Raw genomic sequence first — 22867 nt, forward strand, 5'->3', positions numbered from 1 at the left:
AAAGCCAATAGCCCCAGCCAGGCTGGCGTGGCTCAGTGGTTGAGCATTGACCTACGAACCAGGAGGTCAGGGTTCGAGTCCCCAAGAGGGCACATGCCAGGGTTGAGGGCTCGATCCCCAGTGTGGAGCGTGCAGGAGTCAGCCGATCAATGATTCTTTCTCATCACTGACGTTTCTCTCTCCTTCTCCCTTCCGCTATGAAATCAGTAAAAATGTACTTTTTTTCAATTTAAAACTAACAGCTCCACAGTCACAATAAAAGCCAACAGCCCCTGGGAGATGACAGTGAAGGGGTACAGAGTTTCTGTTCGGGACTATAAAAATACTCTAAAATTCATTGTGGTGATGGACATGCAACTCTGTGACTATACCAAAAGCCACTGAATTGAACATTTTAAATGGATGAATTGTATGATACGTCAATTATATCTCAATTTTAAAAAAAAACAACTGAACACTTTAAAAGGGTAAATTTTCTAGTATGTGCAATATATCTCAATTTCTTAAAATGTCGTCTTAACTACTGGTCTTTTATATAATCAATGAATTAAAATGATTAGGAGGGCCCTGGCTGGTTTGGCTCAATGGATAGAGCGTTGGCCTGCAAACTGAAAGGTCCCAGGTTCGATTCCGGTCAAGGGCATATGCCTGGGTTGTGGGCTCCATCCCCAGTGGGGGGCTTGCAGGAGGCAGCCGATCCATGATTCTCTCTCATCATGGATGTTTCTATCTCCCTCTTCCTTCTTTTCTGAAATCAGTAAAAATATATTTAAAAAATAAATAAAATAAAATGATTAGAAAGTAGTTTCCACAAGTACTCGATAACCCATGCTACTTTTAAATGAGGTTTTCCAAGTCTGTATTTTTAAATAAGATGAAAATAGGTGGGAGCTATAATAATCTTCCTCAGGTTTGTCTGTCCAGGAAAAAAAATTACTCTTGCCGAAACCGGTTTGGCTCAGTGGATAGAGCATCGGCCTGCGGACTGAAGGGTCCCAGGTTCGATTCCGGTCAAGGGGCATGTACCTTGGTTGCGGGCACATCCCCAGTGGGGGGTGTGCAGGAGGCAGCTGATCGATGTTTCTCTCTCATCGATGTTTCTAACTCTCTATCCCTTTCTCTTCCTCTCTGTAAAAAATCAATAAAATATATTTAAAAAAAAAAATTACTCTTCTTTCTTTCACCTAACCTCCTTTTCTCTGATATTTCTACGAAATAGTCATTTAACAAGTTTCTATAAAGGTTAACTCAACCAATTTTGACAGTTTTTTCATGCATAGGAAGATGTGTATTTATTTATTTACTAGAGGCCTGGCGCATGAAATTCGTGCACTGGGGACGGAGGTGTCACTCAGCCCAGCCTGTACCCTCTCGCAGTCCGACACCCCTTGGTGGATGTCCAATACCCCCGGGGGGATCGGGCCTAAGCCGGCAGTCAGACATCCCTCTCGCAGTCCAGGGCTCTCGCAGTCCAGGACCCCTCACTCCTTACCGCCCGCCTGCAACTTGAGGCGGGAGAGGCTCCTGCCACCACCGCTGCACTTGCCAGCCGTGAGCCCGGCTTCTGACTGAGCGGTACTCCGCCTGAGGGAGAACACTGACCACCAGGGGGCAGCTCCTACATTGAGCGTCTGCCCCTGGTGGTCAGTGCACATCATAGTGACCAGTCGTTCCACCATTTGGTCGATTTGTATATTAGGGTTTTATTATATAGAAGAATCTTTTAAATCCTCACCTGAGGATATTTTTCCATTGATTTTTAGAGTGGAAGGGGGAGAAACAGAAACATCGATGTGAGAGAGACACATCAATTGGTTGCCTCCCGCACTTGCCCCGACTAGGGCTGATGATCGAGCCTGCAACCAAGGTACCTGCCCTGGACTAGAATCGAACCTGTGACCCTTCAGTCTGTGGGCCAACACTCTATCCACTGAGCCACACCAGCCAGGGCAGGAAAATGTGTTTTTAGACCTTTGCAGCCCAGATCCAATTTACTTGAGAGGGGAAGAAAACTAAACCAAGTTAAAATGCACTGCTAATGCCAAAACCGGTTTGGCTCAGTGGATAGAGCGTCGGCCTGCGGACTGAAAGGTCCCAGGTTCGATTCCAGTCAAGGGCATGTACCTTGGTTGCAGGCACATCCCCAGTAGGGGGTGTGCAAGAGGCAGCTGATCGATGATTCTCTCTCATCAATGTTTCTAACTCTCTATCCCTCTCTCTTCCTCTCTGTGAAAAATCAATAAAATATATTTTTTAAAAAATGCACTGCTAAGAGTATAAAGCCACTTTTTTTTTTTTTTTTTGGCCTTGTAGAATGTTATTCTACCACAATTTTAAAAATCACTCTGAGTCACAATCTGCAAAAAAAATGTAGAACTGGCCCTTTTTCAAAATATGGAAACAAATATACCCTGCTGGAAATTAGGAATCTCTATATCCCATTTCATTCGATCCCAGAACTCTTAGCCCCTTAAGCAGACCAGGCACTAACCACTGCTACTGTCTTCTCCACCATTTGAAAAGCACAAGTAAACCAAAGGTGACTTTATGAAATGCACCCCAAACCAGCTATACAATCTCAGGCAGCCACTGCAACCCCCTTCAGCAAAATCATTGACATCCACAAGACAAGAGACTTGCTGCTTCAGTTGATTCCGTAAAATCTCCCAGATGCAGCCAAGTCTCAGCGGGGCTGCAAACAGCATGAAAAAGAGCAATATGCGCCCCAAGTAAACAGCTCTACCAATGAAGCAAGGGAGACGGGAGGGCCTTCGTTATCGTTACCTCTGAAGATGGCTCTCAGGAGGGCTCCAACAGCTCTGCCTTTCACCGCCTGATTCTGAAGGAGATTAGCTAGCTGCGATCAGAGAGAGAAAAGACTACAAGTCTCTGGCAACAACTTCTTTACCCCAACGCCCTAACCTCCCAACATGAAACAATTCATGTCAGGTTCAAGGCCTTCTGAGACTCCAGGGGTTAGAAATAACATATTCATTTAGGTAGACCAGAAAGATTTTCACATGACACTGGGTTGTGAAGATTGAACTTCAGCCCTAGCCGGTTTGGCTCAGTGGGTAGAGTGTTGGCCTGTGGACTGAAGGGTCCTGGGTTTGATTCCAGTCAAGGGCGCATGCCCGGGTTATGGGCTTGATCCCCAGTAGAGGGCATGCAGGAGGCAGCTGATCCATGATTCTCTCTCATCGATGTTTCTCTCTCCCTCTCCCTTCCTCTCTGAAGTCAATCTACACTAATAAAGGAGAAATATGCAAATTGACCGTGACTTCGCAAACGACCCACCAGCCAATCAGGAGCGAGTATGCAAATTAATCAGACAAAGATGGCAGCGGCTCCGCCCTTCTCCCCCCATTGGAGCAAGTATGCAAATTAATCAGACAAATATGGCAGCGGCTCCACCCTTCTCCCCCCCCCCCCCCCGCCGCCTCTCTGGGCCTCTGGGCAGCATGCATGCAGGCGCGGAGCAGCCAGGCGGGGCAGGACGCCTGCTATGAGGGGGAGGGCAGGGGGCAGGGGGAGCTACAGGAGCGGCGCTCCGGCCAGGAGCAAAGACTGAAGGCTCCAGCCAGAGTGAAGGCCTGCGTCCCAGGTGCTTGGAGGAAAGCCGGTGCAGGCAGCCAGGGGAGGGAAGGCCTATTGCATGAATCTTCGTGCAACAGGCCTCTAGTTAAAAAAAAAAAAAGAAACTGAACTTTATTCATACTGATAGTGGGGAAGGGCATGTAATGAGAATAGAGCCACAGTTGTCTAATAATTATTCACCTCACTAACTACAGACAAGAAGTTTTCTTGCAGACCCTAGGAAACCAGAGGATGAAACAAGGCTGTAAAAAGATAAGATACCTCGATGGGTCCATGACTCAGAAAAGAAATACATTTTGAGAACAGACCAAGGACAGGACACACTTGGACTTGGTTGCTGTGCCCGGACCTTGACCCCCTCCGAGAGTTTTTCTCAGGAACACTGACCATTCTCCAATACTAGGCACAAGTTAAGCTGTTTGTAACATCGTAGAAGATTAGCCGACTTGTTATCGGACTCTGAGCTCCTGAAGGCTGTAGTGTCAGAGCAGAATTTCCAGGGTGACTGACTGCTCTCCCCATACTGCAGGCATTATTGGAATAAACGCGCATATATGAGTCAACCCTGTCTCTGCTCAATTTGGCTCAAATACTGACAGGCGGCCTCGGACCCACTGTGTTCGGTTTCAATACTACAAACATTTATAGAGCGCTCAGTCAGCACTAGGTACTGAGCTATGTTCTTAGAGATACACATTCAACAGGTATTTTGAGCAAGTTCTTTTCCCTAGGCACGAGGGATACAAGGATGAACAAGAGAGTCATGATCATCTGACTCAAAGAGTTTACAGTAGAGCAGGAGGGGAAAGGGTGACAGAAAAAATTTTGGAAAAAAAAAATTTGTAAAGGGAATAAATCGAAAGCTGAGATAGACAATACCTGAGGAAAGGGAGATGATTTCAGCTAGAGTAGGCTAATCTTTTTATATATATATATTTTTATTGATTTCAGAGAGGAAGGGAGAGGAAGAGAGAGATAGAAACATCAATGACGAGAGGGAATCATTGATTGGCTGCCTCCTGCACGTCGGTCCAAGCCTGCAACCCAGGCATGTGCCCTTGACGGGAATCAAACCCAGGACCCTTTAGTCTGCAGGCCGACACTCTATCCACTGAGCCACACTGGCCAGGGCAGAGTAGGCTAATCTTAAGGAGGGATTCTTCTCGATGCAGGAATTTGAATAGGCTGATCAATTATTACAAAAAAAGTAGATCAGGAGAGGAAGATTACGAACAATCAACAGCCTAACGTAAGGTAATTATTAACCCATTTTATAATCACATACTTAGTGAAGACATGGTGGTATTCTCTTACTAATAATTTCGAAATATTTTACTGCTTATGAATTTTTTTAATATATATTTTTATTGGTTTCAGAGAGGACAGGAGAGGGAGACAGAGATAAAAACATTGATGAGAGAGAATCACTGATTGGCTGCCTCCTGCACACCCCACACTGGGGATCAAGTCTGAAACCTGGGCATGTGCCCTTGACCGGAATCAAACCTGGGACCCTTCAGTCCACATGTCGGCGCTCTATCCACTGAGCCAAACCAGGTAGGGCTCCTGCTTATGAATTTATCTTCTCTAGGGAAAAATAAAAAGGAAGGAAGGGAGGAAAGACAGCACCAATAGGCAAATCTAATACCTTAATAACTACAGCCTGGGTATTATCTTCATATTGGATTGTTCTAAGAACCATAAAAGTGTACTAATTTGCTCAAAATACACACAGCTGCATAAATATTATTTGCTGCTATAGAGTTGTTTGAATGTACACAAATGCCCTCCAGTTGTCCATTTCTCTTCCTCGTTTCTTAACCTCCATGAGCTGTAACCATACAAATCCTCGTCCCCTAGGGAGAGTGGGGAGGAGATGGAGTGGCGGGGTGACCGCTCTAACACGTCCTTGGAACCTGTTGTCGGGCCTGACCTTTGCTTTTGGGGGAACACGCTTCCCCGTACTCACGTCCTCTTCCTTCAGGGTCTGAAGAAAGGCCTGCAGTCTGTCTGCTGTCTTTTCAGCTGCGAGGGACAGAATTTTCTGGTCCATCGTTGCACATATCAGGGCACTGAAAGGCAAACGTGTCAGCACTGAGGAAACTTCCAGAAGCAAACAAGATTTCTTTTTTTTTTTCCCTCCTTCCCTATCTGTTAACTGAGTATTTCACAGGTATTATGGACAACAACAGAGGATATGCTACAGCCTGAGGACTAACTCGTACCTGTTAGGTGATTCTTAGCCAAACAAAATCATCTCAAGAATTCCCTCGAGCCCTAACCGGTTTGGCTCAGGATAGAGCGTCGGCCTGCGGACTGAAGGGTCCCAGGTTCGATTCCGGTCAAGGGCATGTACCTTGGTTGCAGGCACATCCCCAGTGGGGGGTGTGCAGGAGGCAGCTGATTGATGTTTCTCTCTCATCGATGTTTCTAACTTTCTATCCCTCTCACTTCCTCTCTGTAAAAAATCAATAAAATATATATATTTTTAAAAAAAGAATTCCCTTGAATGTCCTTACTACAAACGTTTATTCTCATTAAGTGGATTCACCATTTTGCCCACACTTTTATCCTATTTTCTTAGCATCTACCCATAACAAAACCATTTAACGGTATATCAAATACATAGTAAATTATTGTAAGTATATAGGCAAGGATATGCATTATTATAAAGTAATACTTGATAAGAGAATAAACAAACGCAAAGGCCAATTAAATGGTATAAAAACAAAGGAGACATTAACAAAGCTGCAGAAAGAAATACGTTCAAATCTTCCCAGCAGAAGAGAAGCAGGAACTGGGGCTCAGAGACTAAATTTGGAGTCAAGATACACAGATGGTGCTCGTTATCATCAACGAAGGCCTATGGGAACCTGGGACACTTTTTTGGGGAAAATGAGGGCAGAATGTAAAGAGGGGAGCAGTGAGTAGGAAGGCTGGAAGGATAGGTTGGGAATAAACTATGCAAGATTTTAAATGCCAGGTTAAGGAATTTGGGTTTTATTCTGCAAATAATAAGAGAGCAACCAACATTTCTGGAGCCAGAGAGAGTGACAAGATTGCGACAGCACATCCGGCATCGACGTGCCATGAGCAGAGGCTGGGAGGTGACTGGGCTATTTCGGTGGTAGCGACGGGGGGGCCGTATGAGGGTTAATGAAGGGAAATTTAATTAAGGGACGGAGCAGCTGAACCTCGACGGAGAAAGCACTGAACGCGAGGGCTGCAGCGTCCCACGACCCGGGGGGGGAGGGGGGGGAACCGCGAACACCCAAGGGACAAGGCTGCGCACCTCGACCTTCCGGGCCACAGAAACTCCTGGCGCGACCCTGCTGTCCTCACAGACCCGCTCCCTCCTCCGGGGGCCTGAACGCGCCGCCCGGGCCGCGCGCCGAGCCCGTCGGCACCGATAAACCAGCCCCAACGCCGCCGCCAACTTCCGAAACTCCCGCGCAACTGCACGCCGCCGCACTTCCTGTCACCCGGAGCAACAGGCCCCGCCCCCGCAGCGCGCTTCCGCCGCCGGGCGCCCGCGGCGGACTGTACCATTAAGGCCCATGGGGTGGGGGAACCGTCGGACGTCCCCACGCACAGTCGGGGGAGGCGCGGCGTGAGAACTCGAACGCGAGACCCGCAAGAGTGAGCATGCGCAGTGAGGGCTGGGCGTGCCCGGCGAGACGTGTGATTGGTTAAGCCCTTCCAGGGAAGGCAGGGGGCGGGGACCAAGGAAGCGATGGTCTTTGCATCTGAAGGTCTGGAAGGCAGAGGCAGGTGTCCTACTCCGTGTGCCATTGGAGGTGCCAGTGACCCCTCAGTGCATAGCTTGGCAAAGCAGTAAATGTTTGTTAAATGTTTACAAAGATAAGAGATCAACCGAAGGACTTGTATGCATGCATATAAGCATAACCAATGGACACAAAACTCTGGGGGGTGAGAGCATGTATGGGAGTGGGGTGGGGGACAATGGTAAGATATGTACACATATAATACCTTAATAAAAAAATGAAAAAAAGCCGAAACCGGTTTGGCTCAGTGGATAGAGCGTCGGCCTGCGGACTCAAGGGTCCCAGGTTCGATTCCGGTCAAGGGCATGTACCTTGGTTGCGGGCACATCCCCAGTAGGGGGTGTGCAAGAGGCAGCTGATGGATGTTTCTCTCTCATCGATGTTTCTAACTCTCTATTCCTCTCCCTTCCTCTCTGTAAAAAAATCAATAAAATATATTTATAAATAAATAAAATAAATAAATAAAATGTTTACAAAGAACAACACGGGGGAGAGCAGAGAGTCTATGTCTATTCCTTTATTCATGAGGATTATTTCAAGCTGATGAATATTCTATTAAGACCCTCCCCTGAATGTCCCCAAGTACAAGAGAGAGATAAATACCCTCAATGCAAAGGACCCAGTGCCCCCTTTCCCCCAGGGGAGCATGCCCGGGGCCATTCCCCCTTCCTCCCCGCTAAGGGACCCCACCAGACTTGCAACCAGGGGAGCAATGGGCATTGGCAGCTTATCCAGGGCTAATCCCCCAAACCTGTGTCCAAGGCCCCTTTTCTCTGAGTTCCCAGTGAGCCAAAGCAGCCCAGCCTAGGCCCTCCTGTTGCTTCTTCTACACCAACATGTCAAACTCAAAGGCTAACACAGGCCAAATAAATGAGGCATGTACCCCGCGAGTTTGACATGCTTGTTCTACACCCTGCTTTGTTTCACTGTCCTAATTGTGTTTTTGCTGCAGCCGATAAATTCTTGCTTGCTTTGCTGCAAAAAGAAAGAAAAGAAAAATGAGGATCATTTCAAAGTTTTCTATCTCCTCAACCCTTAGCAGGTAACCTCACTGTCATCAGCACCAATTCCTTCCTTCAGCCCCCATAGCAATGGGACCCTGTTCCTTAGGGCCCTCGCTGGCCTGGGAGAATTGACTGGATCCAGAGCAGGCACAGATCTAGCACAAACTGTCTAGGACAGTGGTCGGCAAACTGCGGCTCGCGAGCCACATGCCTTGGGGAAAAACACTTAAAAAAACATTTCAATAATGTACTAATGTCTTTAACCTGAAGTCAAAACTTCTGGGTAAGGGTAATGCCTCACGAAGTGGTCGGCAAACTCATTAGTCAACAGAGCGGCAAACCGCTGGCCTAGAAGGTGGGTCGGCCTATCTAGTCTTGTCCTCCCCCTCAGCCTAACCCCTGCCCCACTCACTGTGGAGGTGACAACGACCTCGCCAGGCCCTGCTGGGCTGGGGAGAGGGTGGCAGGTCTGGATTCCCCAAAGCTGCTATTGCATCGGCAATCACTTTCAAAATTTCTCTGCGCCTCCTGCAAGCCTAGCTCTGGGTGTGAGCTCCCCAAGCCCCCTGGGACGAGGGAGAGGGCAGGGAAGGGGGGGCGGGGGATGGGGCTGGCCCAGATCCATGGCTGAGCAGGAACCCCGAGCAGACCACACAAAGGAAGGCTTTGAGGTGGCTCCAGCCGGACCCGGGCTGACCCCCGCAGCCCCCTGGCGCTGCGCGTGCCCCAGCCTGGGCCTCCCGTGAGCCTGATTTAACAGGAAATCCTGGGCCCTGAGACGTTCCTTGTGACACTCTAATCCCAGCCTGCTGACGGGACCACGCCCCCAGCAGAGGCGACCTCCGAGGCTCCCCAGGACACAGGCACCAGGTGGCCCCAAAGAGGAGCTGCGGACCCGGCAGGTAAGTCAGTACCAGGGGCCCAGCCGGGCTGGGGCGGTGTGGGGTGAGTCCAGGACTACGGTGAGAGTCAGGGATGGGGCGGGAGAGGCGCTCTCAGCCCAGATTCCAGGCTGGGCCAGACCGGCCTCTTGGCAGACTGAGCAAATAAGTTATCAATGAAATGTGCATGTGAATTTAAACAATGCATTTCAGCGGAACAACAACAAATGCCCCAGGTGACTGCGATGATGCGTGGGAAAGTTTGAGATCCGTGGTTCTGAGACCAGATCTGCCATTTCTCCATCCCCTGCTGCCCCGACCCCCTCTCCCAGGACAGAGGCCCAGGACTCAGACTCCTAGAGGCAGCATGTCAGGGGGGGTGAGTCCCCCTGCGCCCTGGGGCTCCCCTCCACCCACCTTCCCCCTGCCCTGCCCTGCCCCCTCCCTGCTTCTCCACACCTGCTCTGCGGTGAGCATTCTCCCCTGCAACCTCTCTGCGGCCCTGGACGCCGCCCACAGTGAGGAGGCCGGAGACCTAGGGGAGGGTCCCAGCCGGCCACGGGCTCGCTCAGGCTGGTGGGAACCTGTCACTGCTTTTTCCTGCCGCCCCTCCGCGCAGGCGGGCACCTTCCGCGAGGTCCCTGAAGGGGAACAGCAGCTGCGCGCCCAGCTGGAGCGGCTCACCACCAAGGACCACGGGCCTGTCTTTGGGCAGTGCCGCCAGCTGCCCCCACACACCTTGCAGAAGGTGAGGTGGCCCCAGGTGGGGGGCGGGCAGGTGAGGGAGGCAACAAGGGGGGGTGTTGATGGCCTCCTCGCAGCTCTCCCGGTTGTCCTGAACCTCACGGGCTGGCCTGTGCTAGGGCCCCTCCTGGAGGTCAGGCCTGGCAGCCGCTGGGCTGAGCAGACATCAGCCCGCCTATCCAAGTCTACAGCACCCACGGGGCTCCCTGGGACCTGGGGCCTCCGGCCAGGGATCGTCCTAGACTCTGATATTAGGGACATTGCATTTTTTAAAAATATATTATTTTATTGATTTTTCACAGAGAGGAAGGGAGAGGGATAGAGCTAGAAACATCGACCAGCTGCCTCCTGCACACTCCCTACCGGGGATGTGCCCGCAACCAATGTACATGCCCTTGACCGGAATCAAACCTGGGACCCTTCAGTCCGCAGGCTGACGCTCTAACCACTGAGCCAAACCGGTTTCGGCGGGACATTGCATTTTTTAAAAATATATATATTTTATTGCTTTTTTACAGAAAGGAAGGGAGAGGGATAGAGAGCTAGAAACATCGATGAGAGAGAAACATTGATTCAGCTGCCTCCTGCACGCCCCTACTGGGGATGTGCCCGCAACCAAGGTACATGCCCTTGACGGGAATCGAACCCGGGACCCTTCAGTCTGCAGGCCGACGCTCTATCCACTGAGCCAATCCGGTCAGGGCGTGACATTGCATTTTTAAAAAGTATTTTTATTGATTTCAGAGAGGCAGAGAGAGAGAGAGAGAGAAACATCAATGATGAGAGAGAATCATTGATGGGCTGCCTCTTGCACGCCCCTTTCTGGGGATCGAGCCTGCAACCCGGGCATGTGCCCTTGACCAGAATCGAACCTGGGACCCTTCAGTCCGCAGGCTGATGCTCTTGAGCCAAACCAGTTCGGGCCGGGTATCTTTGTTTTTGAAAAGATCAGAATTAAGCCTGGGAGGCAGCAGAGCCACGTGATTCAAAGCCCAGCCTGGCCCGGCCGGCGTGTCTCAGTCGTTGAGTGTTGACCTATGAACCTGGAGGTCATGGTTTGATTCCTGGTCGAGGCACATGCCCAGGTTGCAAGCCCGGTCCCCGGTGTGGGGCATGCGGGACGCAGCCAATCGGTGATGATTCTCTCTCATCATTGACATTTCTCTCTCTCTCTCTCCCTCTCCCTTTCTCTCTGAAATCAATAAAAATATATTTGAAAAATAAATTGCTGAAACCGGTTTGGCTCAGTGGATAGAGCATCGGCCTGCGGACTCAAGGGTCCCAGGTTCGATTCTGGTCAGGGGCATGTGCCTTGGTTGCGGGCACATCCCCGGTGGGGGGTGTGCAGGAGGCAGCTGATCGATGTTTCTCTCTCATTGATGTTTCTAGCTCTCTATCCCTCTCTCTTCCTCTCTGTAAAAAATCAATAAAATATATTTTTAAAAAAAAGGAAAAAAAAAGAAAAATAAATTAATAAAAGTCCAGCCTGAGTAGGACTTTTAAGTCCCAACTCCACTTCTTTCTTTATGGCTGACCTTGGGCAAGAATATTTTCACTCTATGAACCTCAGTCTGTTTCCCCTCCCCTCCCCCCTTTGAAAAATGGGGAGAATTCCAACCTTACTGTGATGGGTTGTGGCAAATATTGAAAAACACACTGTATTTATTTTTTAAAAATATATTTTTATTGATTTCAGAGAGGAAGGGAGAGAGAGAGAGAGAGAGAGAGAAGCATCAATGATGGGAGAATCATTGATCGGCTGCCTCCTGCACACCCCACCCTGGGGATGGAGCCTGCAGCCCGGGCATGTGCCCTGACCGGGAATCGAACCCTGATCTCCTACCTGGTTCATAGGTGAAACACACAATGTACTGAAAGGACTGGGCAGAGTGCTAACCAGGGGCTCCGGTAAGTGCAGGCTGTTAGGATGAGAGACATTCAGACCTTTGGCTATGTCCTGCCCAAGGAAGCCTGGATGAGCAGATGGACCTCATTTTCTCCAACTACGACCACTTGTCCGCGGCGCTGCCCCAGCGAGGTCTCACCCTGTGTGCCTGTGTCCCGCCCCGCACAGCACCTCCCCGTGACCTCCTGCTCCCAACCCGACTCTGTTCCAGGCCAAGGACGAGCTGAACGAGAGGGAGGAGACGCGGGAGGAGGTGGTGCGGGAGCTGCAGGAGCTGGTGCTGGAGCAGGCGGCCTCCGGGCAGGAGCTGGCCCGCGCTGTGGCCGAGAAGGTGCGGGGGAGGGACAGCGCCTTCTTCCTGCGCTTCATCCGCGCCAGGAAGTTCGACGTGGGCCGCGCCTACCAGCTGCTCAGAGGTGAGGCCCGCGCTGGGGAGCTGGGGGAGGAGAGGAGGGTATGAGGGTGGGGGTGACCCTCACGCAGCCACAGCTCGGACTGACCCCCTCTGTTTCCCTCCCACTCCCTGCCCACCCTGTGGCTCTGAACCTCCCTATCTTTACCCCCTAAAATGGTCAGACAGTGGGCGATCCCGCTCAGCTGTGACAATGAATGAATGAATGAATGAATGAATGAATGGGACAGGACCAGATTCCTAGAGATAGGGCTCCTGCCCTCTCTCTCAGTCTTAGGACTCAATGAGGAGAACCGTGTTAACATAAACACATTCAAACCTGTCAAGAATTTTTGTGTGTTTATTTGAGCCAAACTGGCGACATATGCCAGGAAGCAGAACCTCAATGAATTGAGATAATGCTCCGGAGAAAGGCGGGTTTTATCTGTATTAATTACATGGCAATCAAAGGAAGGGACGTAGGTGGGTTACATGAAATCCATTGGTGCCCTGACTGGTGTGGCTCAGTGGATAGAGCATCGGCCTGCAGACTGAAAGTTCCCAGGTTCGATTCCGGTCAAGGGCACGTACCTTGGTTGCGGGCACATCCCCAGTGGGGGGTGTGCAGGAGGCAGCTGATCAATGTTTCTACCTCTCTCTCCCTCTTCCTTCCACTTTGTAAAAAATCAATAAAATATATATATATTTATTTTTTTATTTTATTGATTTTTCACAGAGAGGAAGGGAGAGGGATAGAGAGCCAGAAACATCGATGAGAGAGAGACATCGACCAGCTGCCTCCTGCACAACCCCCACCACCGGGGGATGTGCCCGCAACCAATGTACATGCCCTTGACCGGAATCGAACCTGGGACCTTCCAGTCCGCAGACCAACGCTCTATCCACTGAGCCAAACCGGTTTCGGCAATAAAATATATTTAAAAAAAAAAAGAAAAGAAAGAAATCCATTGGTGATAGACTGGAGAGGTGGGAGAAAGCAAAGCGGGGAAACCCCTGGGATTGGATAAGAAGTAAAATGATAGACACATACTCAGGTGGGTGCCGGAACAATTAACATAACAATGAAGGAATTTGTGGTCTCTGTCCTGGTGCCCAGGCACATTAGGCTGTGCCCCAAGGGGTCCGGAAAAAGGGAAGGTACAAGTTATCCAGACATTTCAAGGGCGTGTTATTATAGACGCAAAAAGACAGATAGGCTCAGTTAAGGTAAAGGCTGACCTTGTCAGCGAAGATAATGTTGTATTGTAAATCATCGAATGAGATACAAGACGCCTTCATGAGCCAATGAATTAGGACTCGTTTATTGCACACGGCCCAGAGGGAGGTGTCTTTTTCCAAATCTCTGAGCAACCCATACAGGAAGTTTTTCCGTATTTATACTTTTCGAGCCTCTTTGTTTGCAGATATGACAAAGGGCTCAGTGTGAGTTATATTGTTACCGACAGTTGTAACCTTGAATACATAATGAGTTTGTACTTGGCATAATTATTATCAGTATTAGTCTATTTTAGTCTGTTACATTGGCTGGCTAGCTTGCAAGGTCAGACAGTTAAGTTTATCTTTTTTCTATTATTTGAACTAAAAACAAAGTCATTTTACAGAATGACAGACTGTCTTAAAGTGACAGAGTTTATAATGACAGAGCTTACAGGACTAGGGACTACCTAACAATAGCAGAGAATTCAAACAGCAGTTTTTTTTTTTTTTATACAAGATGGAGGTTACTGCCGAAACCGGTTTGGCTCAGTGGATAGAGCTTCGGCCTGAGGACTGAGAGGTCCCAGGTTCGATTCCGGTCAAGGGCATGTACCCTGGTTGTGGGCACATCCCCCAGTAGGGGGTGTGCAGGAGGCAGCTGATCAATGTTCCTCTCTCATCGATGTTTCTGACTCTCTGTCCCTCTCCCTTTCTCTCTGTGGAAAATCAATAAAATATATTTAAAAAAAAAAAAAAAAAGATGGAGGTTACTATGTTTCAATACCGGTCTAGGATGTGACTGCCCACCATGACTGCTTTTATTTATTTATTTATTTTTCATAACTGCTTTTATTTTTTTTATTTTTTATTTTTTTAAAAATATATTTTATTGATTTTTTACAGAGAGGAAGGGAGAGGGATAGAGAGTTAGAAACATCGATGAGAGAGAAACATCGATCAGCTGCCTCCTGCACACCCCCCACTGGGGATGTGCTTGCAACCAAGGTACATGCCCTTGACCGGAATCGAACCTGGGACCCTTGAGTCTGCAGGCGGACGCTCTACCCACTGAGCCAAACCGGTTTCGGCCATAACTGCTTTTAGTTAAAGTTTAATTTCAGACCATCCTTTGTGGTGACTTTAGGTCTCTGAGTTTGCAAGACCGCCATGCAGGCCACAACCTGAGCTGGTCAGGTTAGCCTGTGGCCCCTTTCGTCCACAACCGAATCCCCCAAATTGGGTGCCCAAAGAGGAGAGGAGTCCCCCGCCCCCCCCAAGGCTAGGCGTTGGCGCTGGGGCTCTGCGGGGAAGGTGGCCATGGATCCCTGGCTCGCTGCAGGTGCCCAGCGCTCATGCAGAGAGGGGGACAGAAGATGGTGCCAGGCTGGGCAGGGCCCCGGAGACTGGTCCTGCCGGCCCCTGGAGACAGGTTTCCTCCGGAAATGGAGGCCCTGGTGCTGGCGGAGGGTGGGTTCCCAGCAGGCCCTTTGCAGGCCGGGTCTCCTGTTCTTGCTTCTTCCTTCCTCCCCGAGATGTTCATTCCCTGCCGGCTGTGCCATCTGCTGGTTTAGGCCAAAGGGTGTGGCCGAGAATAATACACTCAAGAACAGCCGGGCTGCCCTCACGCACCTCACATTCTAACGCTGGAAAAAATAAAGCAGATAAAGTAAAAATATGTAAGCTGGCCGGCCTGGCTCAGGGCTTGAGAGTGTCAGATAGTAAGAGGGGATAACGGGAAAATAGAGGAGGCGGAGATGAAGCATGGAGGGGTTGAAGTTTTTTATGTAAAGTGGAAGGCCCTGGTCTCAAACCCGAAGGAAACGGGGTATTTGGGGGCAGAGCAGTTGGGCGGAGGGAGCAGCAGGACCAAGGCTGAGTGATGGGGGAGTTGGGGGGCCGGGAGGGCTGCAGGAGGCAGCGGCATTCCCTTCCAGCTGCTCCCCGAACTCCTCCTTGGGCCTGGTCCCTCCAGAGCTGGGTGGTGGAGACAGAGAGGTGGGACCTGTCCAGGATGAGCAAGATGGGGTGTGGAGGTGGCGCGGGTGCTCAATCCGGGGCCTCTGTGACCTCCTTAGGGTGTGATTTTTCTTTTTAAACTAATTTCTGAGAGGAAGGAAGCAGGAGAGAGAGATAGAAACATCAATAATGAGAGAATCATTGATTGGCTGCCTCCTGCACGCCCCTCACTGGGGATCAAGCCCACAACCCGGGCATGTGCCCTTGACTGGAATTGAACCCGGGACCCTTCAGTCTGCAGGCCGACGCTCTATCCACTGAGCCACACCGGCTGGGGCTTGGGGTTTGATTTTATCTTCTCCCTGCCCCGCTCAGCTCACCCTGTGCCCAGCCGAGACCCCTGTGCCCCGGCCCGTGGGAGAGAGGAGGACCCAGTCGGTGCCGTCCTCAGATTTAGGATCCCACCTCACACGTGGGCAGTTGGCCATTGATGTTCCGGCCTAGAGTCTTGATTCCCGCGGCAATTATCCCAGAGAGGGGGTGTCCTGCTGGGTCCCACGCAGGCCTCGGGATCGCCTCCCCCCAGCCCCCCAGGACGGGCTGGCTCCCAGAGGGACCCCTCTGTCCTCCCTGCACCAGGCTACGTGCACTTCCGGCTGCAGTACCCCGAGCTCTTCGACAGCCTGTCCCTGGAGGCCGTCCGCTGCACCATCGAGGCTGGCTACCCCGGCGTCCTCTCCAGTCGGGACAAGTACGGCCGAGCGGTCATGCTCTTCAACATCGAGAACTGGGACAGTGAAGAAATCACCTTTGACGAGGTCAGCGAGTCCCTCGCAAACGCTGGGCTGGGCTGCGCGGGGCTCCCTCCCCCAGCCCTGGCCTCTGTGGGGCGCTCAGCCCTGGCTCCGCGCCCCCTCCCCAGGCGAAGTGGGGGCGGGGGAGGCAGGCAGCCAAGGCCGCCAGGCCCTGTCCAGCTGGGGGAGAACTCCTAGGGGGGCCAGGGCAGCTGGGAAACCCAGCAGCTTTGCAGGCAGGGCCCGCTGGCCAAGGGTCCCCGTGTCCCTGCCAAGCGGGGTGACAGCTGTGGGCCAGGAGCTGGGCTCAGCCCTGCCCAAGGCTGAAAGCTGAGAGCCGCAGAGAGAACAGGGAGAGCCGGGAGGGGTTCCGGAGAGCACCGGCTCCAGCCCCGTTAGCAGCCTGACTTCTTCGCATTGACACGTAGGCGATGCCAATGGTCAATCTCTCTCTCTCTCTCTTTTGTTTTAATGTATTTTATTGATTTTTTACAGAGAGGAAGGGAGAGGGATAGAGAGCTAGAAACATCGATGAGAGAGAAACATCGATCAGCTGCCTCCTGCACACCTCCCACTGGGGATGTGCCTGCAACCAAGATACATGCCCTTGACCGGAATCGAACCTGGGACCCCTCAGTCCGCAGGCCGACGCTCTATCCACTGAGCCTTTCAAACCGGTCAGGGCAAGGGTCAAGCTCTTAAGAGAGTTGCCCTGCCTGGCTGGCGTGGCTCAGTGGTTGAGCGTCAACTTATGAACCAGGAGGTCACGGTTCGATTCTCGGTCAAGGGCACATGCCCGGGTTGCGGGCTCCATCCCCAGTGTGGGGTGTACAGGAGGCAGCCGATCCATGATTCTCTCTCATCATTATGTTTCTCTCTCTCTCTCTCTCCCTCTCTTCCTTTCTGAAATCAATAAAAAAAATATGTTTTTTAAAAAGCCTTGGGCCGAAACCGGTTTGGCTCAGTGGATAGAGCGTCGGTCTGCGGACTGAAGGGTCCCGGGTTCGATTCCGGTCAAGGGCATGTACATTGGTTGCGGGCACATCCCCAGTGGGGAGTGTGCAGGAGGCAGCTGGTCGATGTTTCTCTCTCATCGATGTTTCTGGCTCTCTATCCCTCTTCTTTCCTCTCTGTAAAAATCAAATAAAATATATTAAAAAAAAAAAAAAAGCCTTGGCAAATACAATGACGTTTAAAGGGACAGGGATAAGCACTCTGGCGTCTACCCATGGCTGGGACACTCACGGTTATTTCTTGGAACCCACTCCGAAAGGGGGGAGTGTCCCAGCTCTAAGCCCAGGTGACCAGTGACCTCCGATCAGGGTGCACCAGTCGGCTCTGCCGCCAGGCCCTGGTGTCCGCGGGCGGGGCTGGGAGCCTGTCCCCTCTGTGCCAAGATCTTGCAGGCGTATTGCTTCATCCTGGAGAAGCTGCTGGAGAACGAGGAGACGCAGATCAACGGCTTCTGCATCGTGGAGAACTTCAAGGGCTTCACGCTGCAGCAGGCCGCGGGGCTGCGGGCCGCCGACCTCAGGAAGATGGTGGACATGCTCCAGGTGGGGCCCCCGGCCCGGGCCCGAGTGGGGGAGCCCCTTGCAGGGCGGGAGGCGGGGCGGCCGGGCCCGGAGTCCTGGTTTAACGGTGCTGGCAGGGCGCTGAGAATGTGCCACAAAGGGCAAGGCCAACCACAGACACTTGCATGGTGATCAACAGTGGGCCAGAGTCCTGACCGGTTTGGCTCAGTGGATAGAGCATCGGACTGTGGAATGAGGGGTCCCAGGTTCGATTCCAGTCAAGGGCATGTACCTTGGTTGCAGGCACATCCCCAGTAGGAGGTGTGCAGGAGGCAGCTGATGGATGTTTCTCTCTCATCGATGTTTCTAACTCTCTATCCCTCTCCCTTCCTCTCTGTAAAAAATCAATAACATATATTTAAAAAAAACAAACAAACAAACAAACCAGTGGGCCAGGGATTCACAGCCGTTAGTTCATCTGCCCGGAGAGAGCATCCTCTCGCTGCTTCCTGCCTCATTTTCTTCACATTTTTTATTTTTATTTATTTTTAATTTTTAAAATATATATATTTCATTGATTTTTTTACAGAGAGGAAGGGAGAGGGATAGAGAGTTAGAAACATCGATGAGAGAGAAACCTCGATCAGCTGCCTCCTGCACACCCCCCACTGGGGATGTGCCCGCAACCAAAGTACATGCCCTTGACCGGAATCGAACCTGGGACCCTTCAGTCCGCAGGCCGACGCTCTATCCACTGAGCCAAACCGGTTAGGGCTATTTTTATTTTTTAAATTTTTATATATTTTTGTTAATCCTCCCCCGAGGATATTTTCCCATTGATTCTTAGAGGGAGAGATAGAGAGAAACATCAATGTGAGAGAAACACATCGATTGGTTGCCTCCTGCACGTGTCCTTGACCAGGGCTCAGGCCAGGGAGGAGCCCACAACTGAGGTACATGCCCTTGACCAGAATGGAGCCTGGGACCCTTCGGTCCACAGGCCGACGCTCTATCCACTGAGCCAAACCAGTGAGGGCGTTCATGCTTCATTTTTAAAACCTGGAAAACAAGGCTCAGAGATTTGTGTGATTTCTCAAGGTCACAAAACTCTGAAGTGGCAGAAGCCGGACTTAAACTTACACCTTCTGACCCCAAATCCCACTCTGTCTGCATATGTCTCTTTGAATGTGAATTTATCCCAAGAGAGGATATCACTAACACCCATGACATTCACTCCTGTGTCACTAGTCCTTTAAAAAAAAAAATTTAATATATATATATATATTGTATTGATTTCAGAGAGGAAGGGAGAGGGAGATAGAAACATCAATGATGAGAGGGAATCATTGATCAGCTGCCTCTTGCACGCCCCTATTGGGGATCGAGCCCAAAACCTGGGCATGTGCCCTTGATGGGGAATCGAACCGTGACCTCCTAATTCATAGGTCGACACTCAACCACTGAGCCACACCAGCGGGGCCATGAGTCCTTTCTTAGAGAGCATCTTAAGTCCGCTGTCTGTGCACCTGGGGAAGGAAGGCGGGGATGGGTGGGGGACCGTGAGCATGACAGAGGTGTCCCTGTGGCCTGTGACAGTTTGCAGTCTGCTCAGCAGGAAAGTGGGTTTGAAAAGCCTGGTCTACACATCCAGCGAGGCTACCATTTCATTTCTTCACTCCATGAAACCCCAGGCTTCGTGCAGCCGCTGGGAGAGGGCTGGGCTGCGTGGCCTCCGGGGCTTCCTCTCGGGGTGAAGCCAGGGCTCCCCAGTTGGTGGCCTGGGGCTGGAACCTTCAGGGGCCTGTCCCCCTTGCCTTGGGGAGGGAGAGGCAGTGGGGGAGTAAGGGGGAACCTCTGAGGCCATCGCGGCTGCGGGGTGGGGCGCTCTGTCCCCGCAGGACTCCTTCCCAGCCCGGTTCAAGGCCATCCACTTCATCCACCAGCCCTGGTACTTCACCACCACCTACAACGTGGTGAGGCCCTTCCTGAAGAGCAAGCTGCTCCAGCGGGTGAGTGACGGCCGGCTGCCCAGGGAGGGGCGGGGCGAGCAGGGGTGCTGCACAGTGATTGGCTGAGGAGTGGGTGAGAGGATGGGGCTTCTTTTGTTGTTGTTAATCCTCACCCAAGGATAGTTTCCCATTGATTTTTAGAGAGAGTGGAAGGGAGAGGGAGAAACACACAGAGAGAAACAAGAAACATCCATGTGAGCCAAAACCGGTTTGGCTCAGTGGATAGAGCGTCGGCCTTCGGACTGAAAGGTCCCAGGTTCGATTCCGGTCAAGGGCATGTACCTTGGTTGCGGGCACATCCCCAATAGGGGGTGTGCAAGAGGCAGCTGATCGATGTTTCTCTCTCATCGATGTTTCTAACTCTCTATCCCTCTCTCTTCCTCTCTGTAAAAAATCAATAAAATATATTTAAAAAAAAAAAAGAAAAAAGAAACATCCATGTGAGAGAGACACATCGATTGGTTGCCTCCCCTGGCTAGGGCCGGGGGATCAAGCCAGCAATGAGGTACATGCCCTTGACCGGAATCAAACCAGGGACTCTTTAGTCCACAGGCTGATGCTCTAGCCACTGAGCCAAACCGGCTAGGGCATGGGAGGAAAGGCTTTTTGAGACAAGAGGAGGGAGGTTAGGGGGACAGGGGACCCCACCTGAGCCCTCCTCAGACTCTGCCCGTAGTCCTGAACTGAGTGGGTCCCGCAGACAACATGAGGAGGACTGTAGAGAAGGCTGTCACCAGGCAGAGAGGTGGCATACACACTGGTCGCTGTCCTCCCTCCATTTCTTCTGTGGGGTTGGCGTGCCTCAGGTGTTTGATGATTTAAAAAAGTGTATTTTGCCGAAACCGTTTGGCTCAGTGGATAGAGCGTCGGCCTTCGGACTCAAGGGTCCCAGGTTCGATTCCGGTCAAGGGCATGTACCTTGGTTGCGGGCATATCCCCAGTAGGGGGCGTGCAGGAGGCAGCTGATCTATGTTTCTCTCTCATCGGTGTTTCTAACTCTCTCTCCCTCTCCCTTCCTCTCTGTAAAAAAATCAATAAAATATATTTTTTTAAAAAGTGTATTTTTATTGATTTCAGAGAGGAAGGGAGAGAGAGAGAGAGAATATTAATGATGAGAGAGAATCATTGATTGGCTGCCCCGTGCACACCCCCTACTGGGGATCGAGCCTGCAACCCGGGCATGTGCCTTTAACGGGAATCGAACCATGATCTTCTGGTTCATAGGTCGATGCTCAACCACTGAGCCACGCTAGCCGGGCGATGTGTTTGGTGATTTTTTATTTTTATTTCTTTCAGAGAGGAATGGAGAGGGAGAGATAGAAACATCAATGATGAGCCCTAGCCGGTTTGGCTCAGTGGATAGAGCGTCGGCCTGCAGACTGAAGGGTCACAGGTTCGATTCCAGCCAAGGGCACATGCCCGGGTTGTGGGCTCGATCCCCAGTAGGGGGTGTGCAGGAGGCAGCCGATCAATGATTCTCTCTCATCATTGATGTTTCCATCTCTCTCTCCCTCTCCCTTCCTCTCTGAAGTCAATAAAGAAATATATTAAAAAAAGAACACATCAAAGAGGAGAGCGATTCATTGATCAGCTTCCTCCTGCATGTTCCCTACTGGAGATCGAGCAAACAACCTGGGCATATGCCCTTGACCGGAAATGAACCTGGAACCCTTCGGGCCACAGGCCGACGCTCTATCCACTGAGCCAAACTGGCTAGGGCGGTTTGGTGACTTTTGATGAGTGCATTCTAGGCCCTCCCCCCAGCTCAGCTCTGTCTCTGCTTTCCTGCAGGTCTTTGTCCACGGAGATGACCTCTCCGGCTTCTTCCAGGAGGTTGACAAGGACATCCTGCCCACCGACTTCGGGGGCACACTGCCCAAGTACGACGGCAAGGTGGTTGCTGAGCAGCTCTTCGGCCCCCGGGCCCACGCCGAGAACACGGCCTTCTGAGGACTCTCCTGCCCTCCGACCTGTAGTTAGCATCCCTGGGCCTCTCCCCAGTGCCCCGACCCAGAGGCTGGGAAAAGGGCTGCCTGCGGGGACTGTGGTTTCCCTGACCCTCCCTGAGCTTGGGGGCGACAAACCAGGGGGAATTCCTAGCCAGTTTGGATCAGTGGATAGAGTGTCAGCCTGCAGATCGAAGGGTCCCCGGTTCAATTCCGGTCAAGGGCATGGACCTCGGTTGCAGGCTCCTCCCCAGCCCAGGGCCCTGGTCGGGGTGCGTGCAGGAGGCAGCCAATCGATGTGTTTCTCTCACATCCATGTTTCTCTCCGTCTTTCCCTCTCTCTTCCACTTTCCCTAAAAGTCAATGGAAAAATATCCTTGGGTGAGGATTAAAAATAATAATAATAAATAAACATCTTGTTTAAAAAAAAGACGACATGCTGAAACCGGTTTGGCTCAGTGGATAGAGCCTCGGCCTGCGGACTGAAGGGTCCCAGGTTCGATTCCGGTCAAGGGCATGTACCTTGGTTTGGGGCACATCCCCAGTAGGAAGTGTGCAGGAGGCAGCTGAGTGACGTTTCTCTCTCATCGATGTTTCTAACTCTCTATCCCTCTCCCTTCCTCTCTGTAAAAAATCAATAAAATACATTTTAAAAAATAAAAAAAATAAATAAAAAAAAAAAAGACAACGGTGATGACTTGGGAACAATGACATTCTTACTGTCTTTGAAGCTGCGGGATAAGGGCTTGTGTGAAACTCGAAGTTTCATAATGATTTCCTTTGCAAGAGAGTTTTGCTACTTAGAGCCGTGAAAACAGGCAAGGAGGGGGGTAGGAGCGCGAGTGATCTGGGGGCAGGAACCTCGGCAGCCAGCAGGCAGTGAGGGCTTCCCACGTGCAATTCCAGGCTAGAGGCAGGCTTGCAGCAGCTCCATCTTGGGGTGGCCGGCTCCCCTCAGTCAGGTGCAGGCTGATGCGGGCGGCGACGGCCAGTTGTGCCCCCCTCCTCCTGTCTGTGGGGCCTCTCCAGCAAAAGCTGCCTAAAAAGAGAGGAGCGACTCTATAGCCTCATCCTGAGGGCTTTCCTACGACATCTGAAGCTAAGGCAGCCAGGAGCTGCTGA

General features: G+C 51.3%; 2 protein-coding genes across 2 annotated transcripts in view; one reads left to right on the forward strand and one right to left on the reverse strand.

Annotated features, from left to right (window-relative positions):
* The window catches only part of FANCI (FA complementation group I), a 55330-nt gene extending 49671 nt beyond the window's left edge, over positions 1 to 5659 (reverse strand). Inside the window, exons 1-2 of the mRNA XM_054713261.1 lie at positions 5567 to 5659; positions 2785 to 2857 (exon numbers count right to left, since the gene is read on the reverse strand). Coding sequence (XP_054569236.1) covers positions 2785 to 2857; positions 5567 to 5650 — 157 coding nt within the window. The 5' untranslated portion in view covers positions 5651 to 5659. The remainder of the gene's footprint in view (positions 1 to 2784; positions 2858 to 5566) is intronic.
* A 3350-nt stretch (positions 5660 to 9009) lies between these two features.
* Positions 9010 to 21896, forward strand: RLBP1 (retinaldehyde binding protein 1). Its single transcript, XM_054713181.1, has 7 exons — positions 9010 to 9128; positions 9787 to 10015; positions 12129 to 12333; positions 16122 to 16300; positions 17674 to 17832; positions 19689 to 19799; positions 21591 to 21896. The coding sequence occupies exons 1-7, from the start codon at positions 9010 to 9012 to the stop codon at positions 21747 to 21749; spliced, it is 1161 nt and encodes a 386-aa protein (XP_054569156.1). The 3' UTR covers positions 21750 to 21896.
* Positions 21897 to 22867: the final 971 nt, after the last annotated feature.

This window comes from Eptesicus fuscus, chromosome 25 (genome assembly GCF_027574615.1).
Source record: "Eptesicus fuscus isolate TK198812 chromosome 25, DD_ASM_mEF_20220401, whole genome shotgun sequence".
Classification (NCBI taxonomy): domain Eukaryota; kingdom Metazoa; phylum Chordata; class Mammalia; order Chiroptera; family Vespertilionidae; genus Eptesicus; species Eptesicus fuscus.